This window comes from Drosophila hydei, unplaced genomic scaffold, assembly GCF_003285905.1.
Source record: "Drosophila hydei strain 15085-1641.00,03,60 unplaced genomic scaffold, DhydRS2 tig00008119-arrow-pilon, whole genome shotgun sequence".
NCBI lineage: Eukaryota > Metazoa > Arthropoda > Insecta > Diptera > Drosophilidae > Drosophila > Drosophila hydei.
Window position 1 is genome coordinate 4,689,859 of NW_022045830.1, and position 15,255 is coordinate 4,705,113.

General features: G+C 44.1%; 5 protein-coding genes across 9 annotated transcripts; 3 read left to right on the forward strand and 2 right to left on the reverse strand.

Annotated features, from left to right (window-relative positions):
* Positions 1–61: 61 nt before the first annotated feature.
* Positions 62–5,576, forward strand: LOC111598331 (yemanuclein). The gene is given in 7 exon segments (XM_023313532.2): positions 62–1,342; positions 1,406–1,618; positions 1,675–1,896; positions 1,957–2,530; positions 2,597–2,744; positions 2,811–3,050; positions 3,111–5,576. Coding segments are annotated over 7 exon segments (3,663 nt in total). The 5' UTR covers positions 62–1,090; the 3' UTR covers positions 5,125–5,576.
* A 222-nt stretch (positions 5,577–5,798) lies between these two features.
* Positions 5,799–7,674, reverse strand: LOC111598332 (beclin 1-associated autophagy-related key regulator). Its single transcript, XM_023313533.2, has 3 exons — positions 7,242–7,674; positions 6,102–7,153; positions 5,799–6,039 (listed from the first exon to the last, which is right to left on the reverse strand). Exons 1-3 carry the CDS (start codon positions 7,526–7,528, stop codon positions 5,882–5,884), a joined length of 1,497 nt encoding a protein of 498 aa, XP_023169301.2. The 5' UTR covers positions 7,529–7,674; the 3' UTR covers positions 5,799–5,881.
* Positions 7,675–7,840: 166 nt separating this feature from the next.
* On the reverse strand, positions 7,841–10,799 carry LOC111598294 (pyruvate dehydrogenase E1 component subunit beta, mitochondrial). 5 transcript variants are annotated; one of them, XM_023313480.2, is made up of 6 exons: positions 10,715–10,791; positions 10,410–10,630; positions 9,795–9,956; positions 8,398–8,809; positions 8,221–8,340; positions 7,841–8,158 (listed from the first exon to the last, which is right to left on the reverse strand). In XM_023313480.2, the coding sequence occupies exons 2-6, from the start codon at positions 10,599–10,601 to the stop codon at positions 7,971–7,973; spliced, it is 1,074 nt and encodes a 357-aa protein (XP_023169248.1). In that variant the 5' UTR covers positions 10,602–10,630; positions 10,715–10,791; the 3' UTR covers positions 7,841–7,970. The 5 variants fall into 5 exon arrangements, with proteins under 5 accessions (XP_023169248.1, XP_023169249.1, XP_023169247.1 ...); XM_023313481.2 differs by having other exon boundaries at positions 10,410–10,635; positions 10,715–10,784; XM_023313479.2 differs by having other exon boundaries at positions 7,842–8,158; positions 10,410–10,646; positions 10,715–10,799.
* A 52-nt stretch (positions 10,800–10,851) lies between these two features.
* Positions 10,852–11,574, forward strand: LOC111598295 (uridine diphosphate glucose pyrophosphatase NUDT14-like). The gene has a single exon (XM_023313483.1). It carries the CDS (start codon positions 10,867–10,869, stop codon positions 11,563–11,565), a length of 699 nt encoding a protein of 232 aa, XP_023169251.1. The 5' UTR covers positions 10,852–10,866; the 3' UTR covers positions 11,566–11,574.
* A 45-nt stretch (positions 11,575–11,619) lies between these two features.
* Positions 11,620–12,620, forward strand: LOC111598296 (uridine diphosphate glucose pyrophosphatase NUDT14-like). Its single transcript, XM_023313484.2, has 2 exons — positions 11,620–12,112; positions 12,178–12,620. Exons 1-2 carry the CDS (start codon positions 11,709–11,711, stop codon positions 12,407–12,409), a joined length of 636 nt encoding a protein of 211 aa, XP_023169252.1. The 5' UTR covers positions 11,620–11,708; the 3' UTR covers positions 12,410–12,620.
* The last annotated feature ends 2,635 nt before the right edge of the window (positions 12,621–15,255 follow it).

Here is a 15,255-nt window from a genome sequence, read left to right on the forward strand (position 1 = left end):
GAAAAGTCAACAAACATGTATTGTATTTTATTTAAATAATCAAAAAGTATTGTTTATGGTGGTTTTATTCTTACATGCTAAAGGCAATGAAACATACATATGAATTGATAATTTGGCGTGTCCACTGCACGCACAATAAAGCATGCTGAAATTATATGTTCGATAATAAGTGAGCATTCATATTCCAATCAAATTCTTTGCATTAAATATAGCTGCGCAACAGTTTCGGGCGCCAAGTGTAAGTCCAACTAGAGCGAGATAGTCATATTGCAATTCTGCAGCCAGTGCTGGTAAGCGGCACAATTAATTAATTGCGGGGTCGGCGGCATGAGTGCAGTGAAAATGTTTAGCGTTGAAGACGGCACAAGATTTGATTGAAACGAAAACAAAATAAGAACTGCTCGTAATTTTGCAAATAGCGAATGCTTGAATTACATATAAGACACTCATATTGGCTATTAGCTATAAGTGTCCATGATCATATGTGTGTTTGGCGAAAGCCTTTGTGTTGTTTCCGCCGGCTGGACGCCAAAACTACAAATTTATTGTCAATTGCACAAAAGTGACAAATTATTTTCTCGACTGCTGCGAGTGCAACGTACAGCGGACAATTTGGATACGCTTAACAAAGAGTGTGTGCAATAAATATAAACGCCGAATCATCGAATTTGTTTTTGTTTATACCAGTTTCTGCACACATTTCTAAATTGCAAAACAAAAAAGTGAAAACAGGCCAAGAGCTGGCAGTATTTGTCGCGCTGGTGGTGTACGTGCACGGGCTGAAACAGAAGCAGAAGCAGACATCGCTGACAACCAACAGGAGGTGGGGCCCGACATCGCCGTCGTTTTTGCTGTTACTGTTCTTGTTTTTGCTGCTGCTGCTGACATTGTTTTTGTTTGGCACACAAAACACGCGGCGTGCAGCTTAGCAAAAGGGCGGGAAGGCAACTATAACGGTTTACGTCCGAATTTTTGTCACGCGTGTGTCGATAGTTTTATTGTTTTTTTTTTTTTTTGTTTTTCATTATTATTATTTGTGTGCATTGCGTTTTGAATTCAGCCTCACAATTGGGGGGCTGCGGCGGTGGCAATGTCGAAGCTGGGCGAGCACAAGCGTGTGTCCCTCACCACAATCAGCACACAAAGAAGCAATGAAGCGAGCTTCAGTTCAATGCCACCGATGTTCTCGCGTTTCGGTGACTTCATGGATCCGGACGCAGTGCAGACAAACAAGAGCAGCAAGTCGGCAACCAAAAGCGTTCGACTGGAACTGGAAATGTTTGAGACAGACTCGAACAGGTATCCTGAGTTCAATTACTCAAAGCTGCTCTACTTGGAGAAGGTAAATATATGCTAGCCACCTGTTAAGTGATTATGGTTTCTTATTTATTAAAATCTGTTGCAGAAAAAAGCAAAAATGCTGAAAGAAAAAACCAATAATGGCAGAACTGATCCTTTCGCCGATAATGATGATGATGTGGCACGCATTGCCAAGGAGCTGGAGGCCAAATATGGCAATGCCTATGCCAGAGGCCGTGGCAGGCGTAAAAAGGATGAGTTTTGTGACATTGGAATGGGCTACGACGAGTCGGATTCCTTTATAGATAATACCGAGGCGGTAAGCTTCTATTTGTCACGTACGATAAAGTTGATATTAACTCAATATTCTTATAGTACGATGAAATCTTGCCTGAAGAGGTGGAAACTCTCGAGGGTGGGTTTTATATTAACTGCGGCGCCTTAGAATTTAAGAATCTAAACAAAAAATCAAGTACGCGGCGCACTGATGCTATTATCAAAATGCCGGAACGATCACGCAAACGTGTTGTGTCCAGCAGCTCGGATGAATCTACTGAATCATCATCAGATTCTTCAAGTGATATTGAACAGAAACGAGTTTCCAATAATAAGATACACAATAATAATAATAATAATGATGATGATGGTGAGGACGAGGATGACGACGATGCTGATGATGATGACGATGATGATGATGAGGATGATGACGATGAAGACGATGATTCGGATTCAGATGACAGTGAGAGCATTGACGGCTCTGACAGCGATAGCGAAAGCCTCGACGATGAGACCAACGGCACGTCTGCCGATGCCAAAAAAAAGTTGAAGCAAAGCGATTTGAAACGTCCAAAATCCAGTTCCGCTTCCAAGCAGAGGATACACAGTACCAATGCAAAGAAGCCAAGCAGCAAGCTGAACGTTGTGCCGTCCTCTTCCTCGAATTCACCGCGTCCCATTACCATAGACAATTCGGACACGGAGGAGCGGCAGGCACAGGCGCTTAAAAAAGTTGTCAAGACTACCACCGTCAAGGATATGCTAAAGGCTAAACGCGATAGCTTCCTCAAATCGCAAGGTCAACTCGATGGACCAGCGAAGAACACTGTAAATGGCGAAGTTAAGAGCATCTCCACGAGTATTGTTGAATCCAGTAGCGACAACGACGACACCGATTCAGCCAGTGAGCAAGGGAAATCGGAAAAGTTGCCCAAGAACAAGGACGCCAATGAAAGTACGCAAACAGCTTTTAAATTATTTACTTCTGCTTCTCACATTTACTGTTCACCATTCCTCATAGATCTACGATCGGCAGATACGATTCTACCGGCAACACTCGATAGAGATATTCTTGGGAACATTAATAGCTTCAAGGAACTGGTTAGAAGCAGAGATTTGTGTGGCAAGCGGTTTTACTTTGATGGCAAACTCACGACGCTTTTGCTCAAGTAAGTTTTACCAACGAACATTTCATTTATTCATTAATTTAATTTCTTTAATTTATAAATCGGCAGGATTTACGAGGCCCTGCTTTGCACGGACCGCAATGAACGAAATATGGTGTTTGCGCATCTGGAATACCAGCTGCAGTTGCCGAAATATTTTGTCCTGCGTAAGGCCAAGGCGCTGCGCGCCAAGGAGGAGAAAAATAAGACGACAAACGCATTGGAGCGATTACGCAAAGCAGTCGCCGAGGTGATGCCTAAAGCAATTGCCAATTACGAGATCGAACTTCATAAATTTGCTGAGCTAGCGTAAGATAGAAACTGAACGTCTAACCCATGAAATAGTTTTTAACTATTTTTAACTTTTAGAGCGGCAGATGTCAACGCAGAGCATCCGCCAAAGATGCCGCGGAAAAAGTTTCAGTGGACAAATGAGCTGCGCGAACGGCTTTACGAGGTTTACCAAGCGCGCTGGACATCTTACGCAGTGCTTGGCAAGCGAAAGGATTCACTTGAGCAGTTCATCAACGGCTACCTGAAAGAAAAAATAGTGGATGTTTGGGCTACCGGCTGGATGCGTTACGAAGATTTGCAGCGTGAAATCGAACGGCACAAGAACGCTAGCAAAAAGCTTAAAGAGAAAGCAAAGAAACAGTCAATAGGCTCAACGACAACCACCACAGTCGCAGCATCCGCAATACAAACAACCAATATTTACCTGAAGCAAATCGACGATCTGACGGTGACTGAACAGAGTCGGTCGCGTGCCAATTCCGATACGGATTCAGCTACAAGTGCCTCATCCAATAGTGTCAAGCGTAAACTTGAACTGCCACCCAGCACCAATGCTGCCACGACACAGCAAAAGCCAAGCGCAAAGCCGCCCAAAATCAAGTTCCAAAAACAATTGGCGGCCACGCTGGCACAGATGTCGCAAGTAAATAGCGCATTGCCGTTGGCACCAGCTGCCATTGAGACGATGTCGCTGCCAGCTGTCAACAATTACCTGAAGCAATTCGAGGACATTACTGTTACCGCTCCACAAAGTCGCTCGTGTGCCAATTCTGATACAGATTCCGTTAAAAGTGCCTCATCGACCAGTCTGAAGCGCAAGCTTGAAAATCCTGCCGTAGGAACACAATCGAAGCCAATCAGCAAGCCGCCGAAGAAGAAGAAACCGCTCACCTCTCCACAGCCACAGATGTCACAGTTGGATACGCTAATGTCGCAGCCGAGCACTTCGGCGCAGGCAGCGGCACTTAACGCAGCTGTTGTGGCAGCAGCAGCTAGTATGCTGGAGCTGGCGTCCCCTACTAAAACCGATCACAGCATCTACAATATAATAACATCAACATCGATGAACCCAACGGCGGTTAGTGTCGCTGCTCCCATAAATAGTCTACCGCAGGCTGCAGCACATTCCACATCAACTGTCAGTACAGCTCGTCTCGTTCCGCATGTTATCAACTTGGACGACTATAAGAGTCCCAGCGATATACTGCAGACATCACAGCAACTGGCCGCCAGCAAATGGCAGCCCGTTTCTGTGCCAGCAGTGCCTCCCGCAGTTGTGCGATGCGAGAGCAGCAGCGAGTCGGACGGCGTGGAGATTGTGGGCGTCTATCCGGCGGTGGTCAAGCAGATACTTCCAAATCAAACCAAGTCCAGGTCGAAAGCCAGCCAGAAGAGCAAACCGACATCCGTGATTAGCACGACGGGCACGGTTCCCAATGGAGTTAATGGAACGCTTGGGTTTAATTTAGAAAACATGTATGTGTACAACAACAATAATACTGGCCATAAGGTGGGAACTGGAGTCATACGCGCTACTGCGGCAACTAACACGACGGCAAATCTTGGCTATGATCTCAGTCGCAATCCGCAGATAATTAAAAAATTATCGGAACTATCGGCGCTCGATAAACAACTAAAATGGTCACCGTGCTCGCTGCTATCCGGCGGTATCAAAGCTGCTGGCACCAGCGGTGGTGCGGGCGCTAGTGCTGGAGCGGGTGCTGGAACACCAACAACGCATCAATGACATACGGGGAATGCCACACAGCCCCAATCGGTGTCGGTGTCGGCATTCTATAATCATGAGCAGGCTGTGGCTGCCGCCTTGGTGCTCTCCTCGATGAGTGCCTCTGCCGCCCGTTATGATGCGTACGATGTGCAGCTGGGCCTGTTGAATGGTTCGCTGGTTACCAGTAACCAGATGTCCAGTGCCTCAACTCAACCAGTTGTAACAGCAACAACAACACCACAAACACTGCCACAAGTATTTCTGAAGCCTTCCCCGCCGCCTTCAGCCGCTGTCGATGGGATTAGTGACATGGCAGCAAATACGGCGCAAGCGGCGCAACTGCCCACAAAATTCATTTAGATATATGGATAGCACACACACGCTCCCTAAACGATTCTGAGTTCAACATTTATAGATCTATACATATATACTTATATACATATATGTATATCTCCGAGAGTGGAGAGAATTAAGACGCTTAGTTTGTAGGTTTCATAAGAATTAGTCATTTTAAATTGATATTGTGGGTCTGCATCACTGCCAATATTTATCATGAGAGGATGCAGGAAATGCTCAACAATCAAATGATGCATGTACGAAATAAGGGTATGCCGTCTTCGGTGTGTTCGTGTGTGTGTGCCGGATGTGATGTTTTCGTATTTGTTTTGTATTTTTCGTTTATAATTCTTTGAAGAATATCAAGTCCACCAACTTAAAGTATGTACTTTGAAAGAGGTTAAGAATCAATCGAGTTGTATCTAGTTATTTATAGTGAATCAATTTTTATTAAATAAAAGAAAAATAAGTTATAAAATAAAAAGTAAAACAAAGAGCGCATAGTCTAAGTCTACCCAAAATGTGCACACACAAGGTTCGTTCTTTACATACAAATTAGAAGCAATCATCAATGACACTCAAGCAAACTGACCATAATTTGTATACATTATGATTAACGTATCCATTGGGTATTTACATAGCTCCCATGGTTGATTATTATCTTAAATAAGCCATCAAATAACAGCAAACACCCGCTCTTCCGCATGCCCTTCCTCTAGCTCGAGCAATCTAACCTAATTTGTAAAAATATAACAGACACACTCGTAGACAGGTAATTGGTTTACTTGATCCAGCGTAGCATTGAGGTGAGGCGATTCGCTGCCATGGCTATGGTGGACTGCTGTGCCACCGCAGGTATCAGATTGGACTCAGTCAGTTCTGGCTGAGCTACGCTTACGCTCGGCACCGCCTCCCAGTCCAGGCGTAACGAACTTTCGTCTGCAAGAAGATCATCGATTAATATTTCAATTAATCAAATTCTAATTTAACCAAATGGTAACCTTCAGATTCAGATTCCGTTGCCGTCTCAATGCCAATGAGAAGCGAGTCCACAGATTTCATTAGCGGCGCATTGGCCACATCTAAATGACCGTAGCGTCCTAAGTCACTGCGATCAAGATCCAGAATGGCCAGAATATTTTCGAGCGTATGCTGTTCGTTGAGCGCGCGCAGCTTCACCATCTGAGAATAGGCTAGATACATGATGTTGTTGTTGACACGACAGACCTTGCGCAGGAACTGCTCCTCGTTGCGCATCTTTCGACAGAAATCGCTGTAGGCGATCTTGTGTGGCAGCCGCACGTTCAGATAGAAGCTGAGCAACTGCGTCAGCTGAACCGTGTAGGTGAGTGCACCCATAATTCGGTAGGCCTCAAAGCGACTGGGCGTTATCTCATTGGCCGTGGTCTTGGGGACATCCTCTTTGTTGTCGGACAGATAGTCCAGGTAGGCAGAGTAGTCGCCGTTGGCGGGCAGCGAGGGCCCCACTATGCGATATTGCACCTCGCTGATGCCACTGCCATGAAACACCCATTTACCGCGTATGTATGAGGTGTTCTTGGCATCGGCCAGAGCTGCAATTGTTTCGGCATCTTCGCTGCGCTCGGCACAAACCTTGCGCTGCTGTTCGTCCTTCAATACCACCTCCGAGATGGGAAATATATAGGTGACAAGCTGTTGAATGTCACGACGAGCCGTTTGTTTGATGCTATCCAATAGATTCATATGGTGCTGGCGCAGTTTATCAATTCGCATCGAACGATCGATCACATAATCCTCCAGCATCTTTACCTTGGTTGGATACTTGGGCAGGTTCTTGCGTTTCTCAGCATTGGCCTGACGAAGTTCATCTCTCTGTTCACTTAGCGTCTGCAGCCGTTGCGTTGTGTTGCCGATCAGCTGTTGCAGCAGCTGCAGCTGCTCCCGTTTCGCACGGATCGCAATCATTCGATTCTCATTGCATTTGTGTTGTTGTATAAGGTGCTCGTACCGATTGCTATATGTCTTCAAACCAGCCTGGAGGTTAATGTATTTCTGCTGCTTCTCCGTTAAGCTGCAATAATTTAAGATACATTTATTTTTATCTATGCGAATGTATGTGTGTGTGTGCAATGGGGGTTTCTGTGTGAATGAGTAACAACCTTTCAGATTCTAAGGCAGAACTATGAGTAATGTTTCCATTTTTAACACAAGTTCTGCAATGCAGTCGTCGCTGTTGTCTGCAGCAGAGTGGACATCGCAGACCTGTGGAAGCTACACCAGCTGTTGGCTTTACGCGCACATCGCTTTTCGGATGCTTCTTTGTGTAGGCAACGCCGTCGCAGACATCGACATCGTTCTCGTCGTCGTCATCATTTGTGGATGCGCTTGATAATTGAAAATTTTCAGGTGCTTTGGAGCTTTCATCGGAGCTTGAGCTATTTGCCATTACAGACAAATCATTGCACTTAATATGCGTAGTCGATTTTTCATTGATAATTGTTTTTGTTATTGATACTTTTTCCCCCTGTCAAAACAGGAGTGCTGTGTAATATTGTATTGATGCCGTCAGTGTTGATAAACAGTTAGCTGTGACCAGGGCTGGGAGTACTTTGTAGCGCCAATTTTAAATTTCCTAACAAATTCAATATATTCTAATCGTACAATAAGGTTTTATTTTTGCTCTTTAGAGATTTCAATTGCCAAATATAATTAAACTAATATGCTGAGTTTGGAAACAAAATTATTGATCCGCTTCCATTAGCAAACATTTATATTTTCACTTTTCGATTTGCCACGCATTTAAAAATTTGGACAAATAATGCCCATCGTTTTTTAAAGGACAAAAAATTTGGTAAGCCTGATTGGTTTGTGTGCATATATATGCCTGTTTATTTCTTGCCGCCAAGCACTTTCAGCGCGGCTGCAGTGACATCGGGCTCGCGAGGCAGTGCATTGAGTTCCAGAGTCTTGGCATATGGCATGGGCACATCAACCCCGCAGCATCGCCACACTGGTGCGTCTAGTTCAAAGAAGGCCTGATCCTCCATAAAGCGAGCACAAATCTCAGCACCAACACCTGTCGATCAACAGAAAAAAAGTTATAAATGTGATCCTAGCTGGAGTTAGATGCATTCTCACCATGTTGTGGCCAGCCGTTTTCTACGGTGATTAAATGATGCGTTTTACGCACAGAATTAAAAATGGTTTGCATGTCCAGAGGGCGTATGGAACGCAGGTTAATTATTTCAGCTTCGATGCCTATAAAACAAGGTAGTTAGAGTATTATCTTAATGAAATACATGTCTAGCCGTTTGCCTTTTTTAGCAAGCTCTGCAGCCGAAAGTAGCGCTGTTTCCACAGCCTTGGAGTGCGCCACAATTGTGATGTCCTTGCCAGGCCGCATGATCTTGGCTTTTCCAATGGGCACCAAGAAATCGGCATCGGTTACTTTTTCGTCAACCGGAAATGCAACACCATACATCAGCTCGTTCTCTAAGACAACAACTGGATCGGGATCACGTATGGCAGACTTCAGCAATCCACGTGCATCCTCTGTATCGTAGGGTGACACGACCTTCAATCCTGGACAGTGAGCGTACCATGCTGCAAAGCATTGGGAGTGCTGTGCTGCAACACCAGCTGATGCTCCATTAGGTCCACGGAACACGATGGGCACGTTGACGGCTCCAGCGGACATGTAAAATGTCTTGGCAGCTGAATTGATCACCTAATGGTAAAAGCAAGGATATTAAATAATTTTCTTAATAAAAAAATGACAGTGAGAGATAGATGATAGATAGATTCATGATCATTCAAGACAGCTCAACTGGATATCAATTCAAGTTCGTACACTCGCATTTTATTTATTTTTTTTACTCTTATCTCTTTACTTAATGCCTAGCTTTTGCTTAATAATAAATGCGGGTAGGCGACGTCCTTTCCAGTAGCGTGGCAGGGGCACCTCGTTTGCTTGCCGCAGCACCTCGGTTACATACTGTTCGGCGTTAAAACTCTCGGCCTGTTTGATCTGTGACATAAGCTGGGCTTGGAACGCTTTCTCTTTGCGCATTTCCCGTCGCTGCCGCACCTTGGCCCACTCAAACTTCATCTTGCGGCGCAGCTTCTTTAGCTTATGCTTCTTCATCTTGCGACGTCGAATGACAATCAGCCGAGCTGCTTCCATTTTGTCGGGTTTGCTCCTGTCCAGCGGTGGTGCTATTATCTCACCAACTCGATCTCTATTCAATATGTCATTGATTTCCGTTAAGAGGCTGGAGCGCGGACTCTCAATAATCTTCTTGTGCATCTGTGGCAAATCACCAATGGTCTGTGGCCTGACCAATGGGCGCAAGGAGAGGTCGCTGACGGGCTTAAGCGAATTGGCCTGCACATAATTGGATAATATGGGTGGAATTAGTCAATCAATCGTTTTGGCTAAATGTCCGAATGACAGTTAGATTCTACTACAGCAGCAGCTCAACTTGATTTTGAGACCCATATTATCCCATTACGTTAAAGTGGAGGCAATTTATAATTTACAGATCGTGTGAAACACTTGAATTGATATTCAGCTAGCTGGGCACATTTGCACATTATTGTTGGAGTTCAGTTGAGTTTGGTTATATATGAGATAATATGAGTAGTTAAGCTACTGCTTGTGGTTTGTGTGTGGGCGGTCGGGGTTTCGGGTGCAACAGATGCGTGCAACTCACGTGATCGATGGCCTGCATTGAGAAGTTAAAAGTCATGAACTCGCAAATTGGACGCAGCCCAGCCATTGCTGCGCCGACGGCAATTCCAGCGAAACCCATTTCTGTGATTGGCGTATCGATGATTCGTTTGTCTCCATATTTTTTCCATAGACCACGAGACACCTATACATAAAGAGTATTTGTTAGTTTCCATGTAAATAACAAGATTTACACATTATTTATATATTTTAATTTTATTAACTATTTATAGCTTTACTTTTACCTATTACTTTTCATTATATTGTAAAAATGTATGCAGCAATCAAATACAGCTTTAAAAAAGTTTGGGATCTTTAAAATTGCGGGTTGTAAACAAAAATGGACTTATCGATTGTGTGTATTATCGATGCGTGCTTTATCGGCTCTCACAACCTAAGCGTGACCTTAAACAATCACGCAGCATTAAAAGAAAAATTATGAGCTTTGTAATCAGCACCGTTGGTAGCCGAGTCCGCTGCAACTGATGTTTTACGGACCGCGCGCCAGTCCCTAACCCAAACAGCTGTCATTGCTAGCTGTCATTTGGCCTGTTTACGTAACCATCTTACAAGTGGCAAAGTCAAATCTTTTACTCACCTTGTAGGCGCCATCGTATTGTGCCACCTCTTCGCCGAGCAAAAACACACGATCATCTCTGGCTAACTCGTCGTCTAGGGCGCTGTTTAGGCCATCGCGTACGGTCATCTGCTTGGCTGCCAACGATTTGGGGCTCATGGAGAATGCACGCTGGGTGGCGCATGCCACTTGCGAGAGTTTAGAACGCAGCATTATGACTTATTTCGTTGACCGTTTTTTAACTGTTCTGAATGCGTACTATTAATGAGGTTGTTTTAAAAATTTTGGCATTACCTAATAAAACTAAAGCACAAATTTATACACACCGACGAACGTCTTCTCGCCCCAATAAAATGTCAGAATATTCTACTCTCCTACACAACACTTATTTTTTACCTGCCTCCACAAAACATTTTTAGTAACGAACAGCTGGAAGGTTTCACTTATCGATAGTCAATTATACGCTTATTTATCGAAAATGTTTAAGTCTATTCTTGCCCAGGCTTTACGTTGCAGCTCAAATGCACAACTTCCTCATGGACAGCAGGTAACTAATGTAACGAAGGTTTGGGTCGCTCCACTGCCTGAGGTTTCTAAATGGATAGTACCGATTCAGATGCACTACATTGAAAATGGAAAATTAAAGATTCAAGACATAGTTAAAGTAAAAGATAGCGTATCTGTAGTCTTGTACAATATTTCAAGGCAGAAGCTTATTTTTGTACGTCAATTTCGGCCAGCAGTATACCATGGCTTAATAATGGGCAACACTCGTAATTTACATAAGGAAGACATTGACTTAATACGTTTTCCGTATGAATTGGGCATCACATTGGAATCTTGTGCGGGTGTGGTGGATAAGGATAAAAGCTTGGCGGAAATAGCTAAAGATGAGGTGTTCGAAGAATGTGGCTATAATGTGCCCGTTGACAAATTGGAACATGTATTTGAATACCGACCCAGTGTTGGTGCATCTAGCAGTGCCCATAATTTGTACTACTGTGAAGTTTGCGATGAGGAAAAAGTGTCTGATGGCGGCGGCATTGATAATGAGGTCATTCAGGTTGTAGAGCTGTCAATTGATGAAGCCAGAAATTTTGTAAAAGAGGGCTCATCAATAAATAGCGGTCCGACAACTATAGCAGGCACACTGTGGTTTCTGGCCAACAAGATTTAAGCTGAAATTCGAAATTAAATTTAAGTGTGCCCATATAACGGTTTCATGTTAAATGTCAAAAAAGCGTTGTGTAACTTATAAAAATTTAGTCGGTTGTTTGTTTGCCGGAATCAGCTGTAGCCCGCAGTTTGATTCGTTATAAAATGGAAAACATATCAAAGGTGTGGTTGGGTCCGCTTCCCGCTGACTCGCCCTATGTGAAACCATTTCGCATGTATTACGTTCAAAATGGCGTCGAAAAGAATTGGGATTTACTGAAGGTGCACGACAGCGTTGCGATTATATTGTTCAACACAACGCGTCAGAAACTTGTGCTCGTGCGTCAGTTTCGTCCGGCTGTTTATCACGGTGTGATAGCCAGCAAGGAGGGCAGTTTTGACGATGTCGACCTGTCGGCCTTTCCGCCATCGATTGGCGTGACCTTGGAACTGTGCGCTGGCATTGTGGATAAGTCGAAAAGCTGGAAAGAAATTGCACGCGAAGAAATGCTTGAAGAATGTGGCTACGATGTGTCCGTGGAGCGCATCGAGGAAGTCATGAAATATAGGTATGTAGATAAATAAGCTATTATACTAACCAAGTTCATCTGACGTACATCTTTCACTCATGCAGATCTGGCGTTGGTTCATCGGGCGCCAGACAAGAGATGTACTATTGCGAAGTAACCGATGCGGATAAAGTTAATAGCGGAGGCGGCGTGGAAGATGAATTGATTGAGGTGGTGGAACTGTCATTGGATGAGGGAAAGCGCATGGTGCAGCAGGGCGCCGTTAACAATAGCCCACCCAGTTGCCTTATGGGTCTTATGTGGTTCTTTGCAAACAAAGCGCCTAAAAATGTTTAGACCCCCTCGCATCCATCCGCTGTAATCGCGCATTTGTGTTATCTGCTCTGATAACATCTCCATAACGATAATACTCTGCGCTGAACCATGGACGAAAAATATACACACACAGAACTTCACATGCTTTCCAATTCACAACTGAATCAGTTAACACGCGTAGCGTAACTAAATTGCAATGCCTCTCGAGTCCACACTTACTTAGTACTTATATTTATATGTATAGAAAATTAATATGTGTATATTTTGTTTATCGTTATGTTTGAGAATAAAGCAACGATATGCACTCCTTTGACTTGTGGAAATCGGTCAAGTGGATGCGCACAAATGTGTCTGCGGCTGAATGCCAAAATGAAAATCAAGTGTGCTTCAGTCGAGCGTATCCAACCTGACGATACCCTTAATATCGTACTGAGCTGCTGTGCTAATCTGATTATATCATCAAAATGTGATAAAGTACTAATTCCATTGGTATCCAAAAATTAAGTATTCAAGCTCTTAAAACATGATAAGCTTACAAATTCGAAAATCAAGTTTAACTGATTTTGTAGAAACTAAAACATATATCGATGTTTTGAAACTAATTCTGCGATCTCTAACTCGCAAGTCTCCAATCTCTAACGGTCAAATCGAATCGGCTATTCTTGTTAAGTATATACATATAAATAATTTACAGGCTTGACCACGCCTCTTTCTGACTGTTACAAGCATTTTAACAAAAACATTATGCCCTCTTTAGTCATCTTCAATGGGTTGAGGGTATAAAGAGCATTCATGAGAGCCGATGGCCAAGCCAGCTGACAGCAGCAGCCAAGTGCATAAATCGCAAATAAATCAAAAAGCCGCCAGGCGCACACGCGAGCTGCTGCAATCTGCAAAAGGGGCAGGCAGCTTCTGCAGCAGCGGCATCTGAACAAGTTGGCAACCCAGTCGCTGCCCAGCCGATCCAATCCGATCCCAGCCAAGCCAAGCCAAGCCGTGTGCCGTTTTTGGGCTGTCAGGCAGCGTGTTGCGCGGCTCAGGTTACTTATTTATACACGGCCAGGCATTTTAGCTGCTGCTGCTACTCCTTTGCCTCTGTCTCTGCCCCTGCCCCTGTCACTGCCGACGTCAGAAGTTCAGCGGTCACGGCGAGCGGTGGCGTGGAAATTTATTTACTTCAAAGCCATGATTTGGCAATATTTCAACATTCAACGCTGCAATAGAATTTCTTTTTAAGCTTTACAAACTTGATGTGCTGTTTGTTGCTCCTGTTGCAGCTATTGTTGTTGCTGTTGTAGCCTCACAGTGCGCTGGTGTGTGCGTGCATTCGATTTTACAGTAGATAATCAAGGCCAGTCCTGAGGCATCTGGTGCCGCCTGTTTGCTTGCGTGTTAACCTCATGTAAATTATGGACATACGTACGGCAGCAAAAGAATCAACAGCAATGCGAGTGTTGAAATTATATTTAATTTGCATATGTGTATATAGAAAACGAGCAGTAGCCGAGCTCCAACCATCTCTCAAGTAGCTGTGAACGTGAACGTATTTACGGTTAAGCCCCTCCGTGATTCGCATGACACCCTCCTGACTTGTTTGTGGGTGTTGCAGTCAGGTGTTGATCACAAGGACTCCGTTAACAATTTTTTGCGTAAAAAGGTAGTCGGATCATGCTTTGAAATTTGAATTCGAATTGGATGTGTAAAAAATACCAAAATTACTTATACCATTTTTAGTGCATTTTTCATATGGTGACTGGTCTAATTAACTCATTTCTGTAGTTCACAAAATACATACGAGATCCAACGGCTTTCCAATTAGTCATTCAGAAGAATACGTAGATTTACAGCTAATTCTTATTTATTTTACTTCCGGTTCAAATGTAGAAGATGTATATACACACATTGTAATGCTTGTGAATTGGCTTTTGTGTGATGCGTTTGCGATCGCTGTTGATATGGCTGTCAGGCATCAACTGTCATCAACTGCCCTGTCATTGCTCCTGTTCGTGTCAAACTCCCCAAGGTGTTGTGATCGCTTTGTTGCTTCAACACGTTCTCGTCATGAGCTGATCTTAAATCAACTGCCGACTGATTGGCATTAACTTTGGCCGTATATTGCGCAAGATCCAAGTACAAGCAACCAAAACAGATCTGCAATTATTTCATAATCACGTCCCAATTTATGTTGCTAGAGCAGCGGCAGCGGCAGCAGCAGCAACAAGAGTTACAACAAAAAGTAGATAATGCTATTTGAAATCAAAGCTTCTTTCTATTCCTTGTTGCTGACCCCAGACTTGCAGTGGCTGAGAACCAAAAATCAAAATGGCGTACGCTGCGGAACGGCAGGGAACGAAACGAACGGAATGAACAAATCGCGATCATGAGCTCTCAGTGCGCATGCGAAAATTAAGTGCAGCCAGCAACAATCATAACAACAACAGCAAAAGCAACAGCAACAGCAACAGCAACAAAGATTACCTGCAAAACAGTTATGGGCGCTGCTGCCGCAGTTGTTGTTGCTGCCGTTGCAATAATGAAATTTTTTTATCGGATTTGATTATAAGTTGGTACGTACCAGCAATCCACCCCGCAGCCGTAATCTGCCAATAAGAAGAAAAGTAAGTAAGGAAGGTTTTGTTCAACTGGCCCGCTGGCCGGCTGGTAGCTGCTTGGCTACTAGCGAGACGGACGGAATGGGCCGCCACGGGCAACGACTGCAGCGTCTCAACTATGTTAGCGGTCGCTCATTGATTCCAGCCAGCAGCTGGCCGTCTGCTGTCCGTTGTCCGTCGTGATGCACTTTAATGAAATGAAATCTTATACTATCATGAACTGGAAAAAGAAAACACTGCAAGCTGGTGGCCAGT

Coding starts and splice junctions, on each gene's coding strand:
- LOC111598294 (XM_023313480.2), bottom strand. CDS start 10,601: ATGCTGCGTTCTAAACTCTCGCAAGTGGCATGCGCCACCCAGCGTGCA. Junction 8,341..8,397: donor TGCAGAGCTTGCTAAAAAAG/GCAAACGGCTAG, acceptor CTTGTTTTATAG/GCATCGAAGCTGAAATAATT. Junction 8,159..8,220: donor AAACGGCTGGCCACAACATG/GTGAGAATGCAT, acceptor GTTGATCGACAG/GTGTTGGTGCTGAGATTTGT.
- LOC111598295 (XM_023313483.1), top strand. CDS start 10,867: ATGTTTAAGTCTATTCTTGCCCAGGCTTTACGTTGCAGCTCAAATGCA.
- LOC111598332 (XM_023313533.2), bottom strand. CDS start 7,528: ATGGCAAATAGCTCAAGCTCCGATGAAAGCTCCAAAGCACCTGAAAAT. Junction 7,154..7,241: donor TCTGCCTTAGAATCTGAAAG/GTTGTTACTCAT, acceptor AAATTATTGCAG/CTTAACGGAGAAGCAGCAGA. Junction 6,040..6,101: donor AACGGAATCTGAATCTGAAG/GTTACCATTTGG, acceptor ATCTTCTTGCAG/ACGAAAGTTCGTTACGCCTG.
- LOC111598296 (XM_023313484.2), top strand. CDS start 11,709: ATGGAAAACATATCAAAGGTGTGGTTGGGTCCGCTTCCCGCTGACTCG. Junction 12,113..12,177: donor GAGGAAGTCATGAAATATAG/GTATGTAGATAA, acceptor TCACTCATGCAG/ATCTGGCGTTGGTTCATCGG.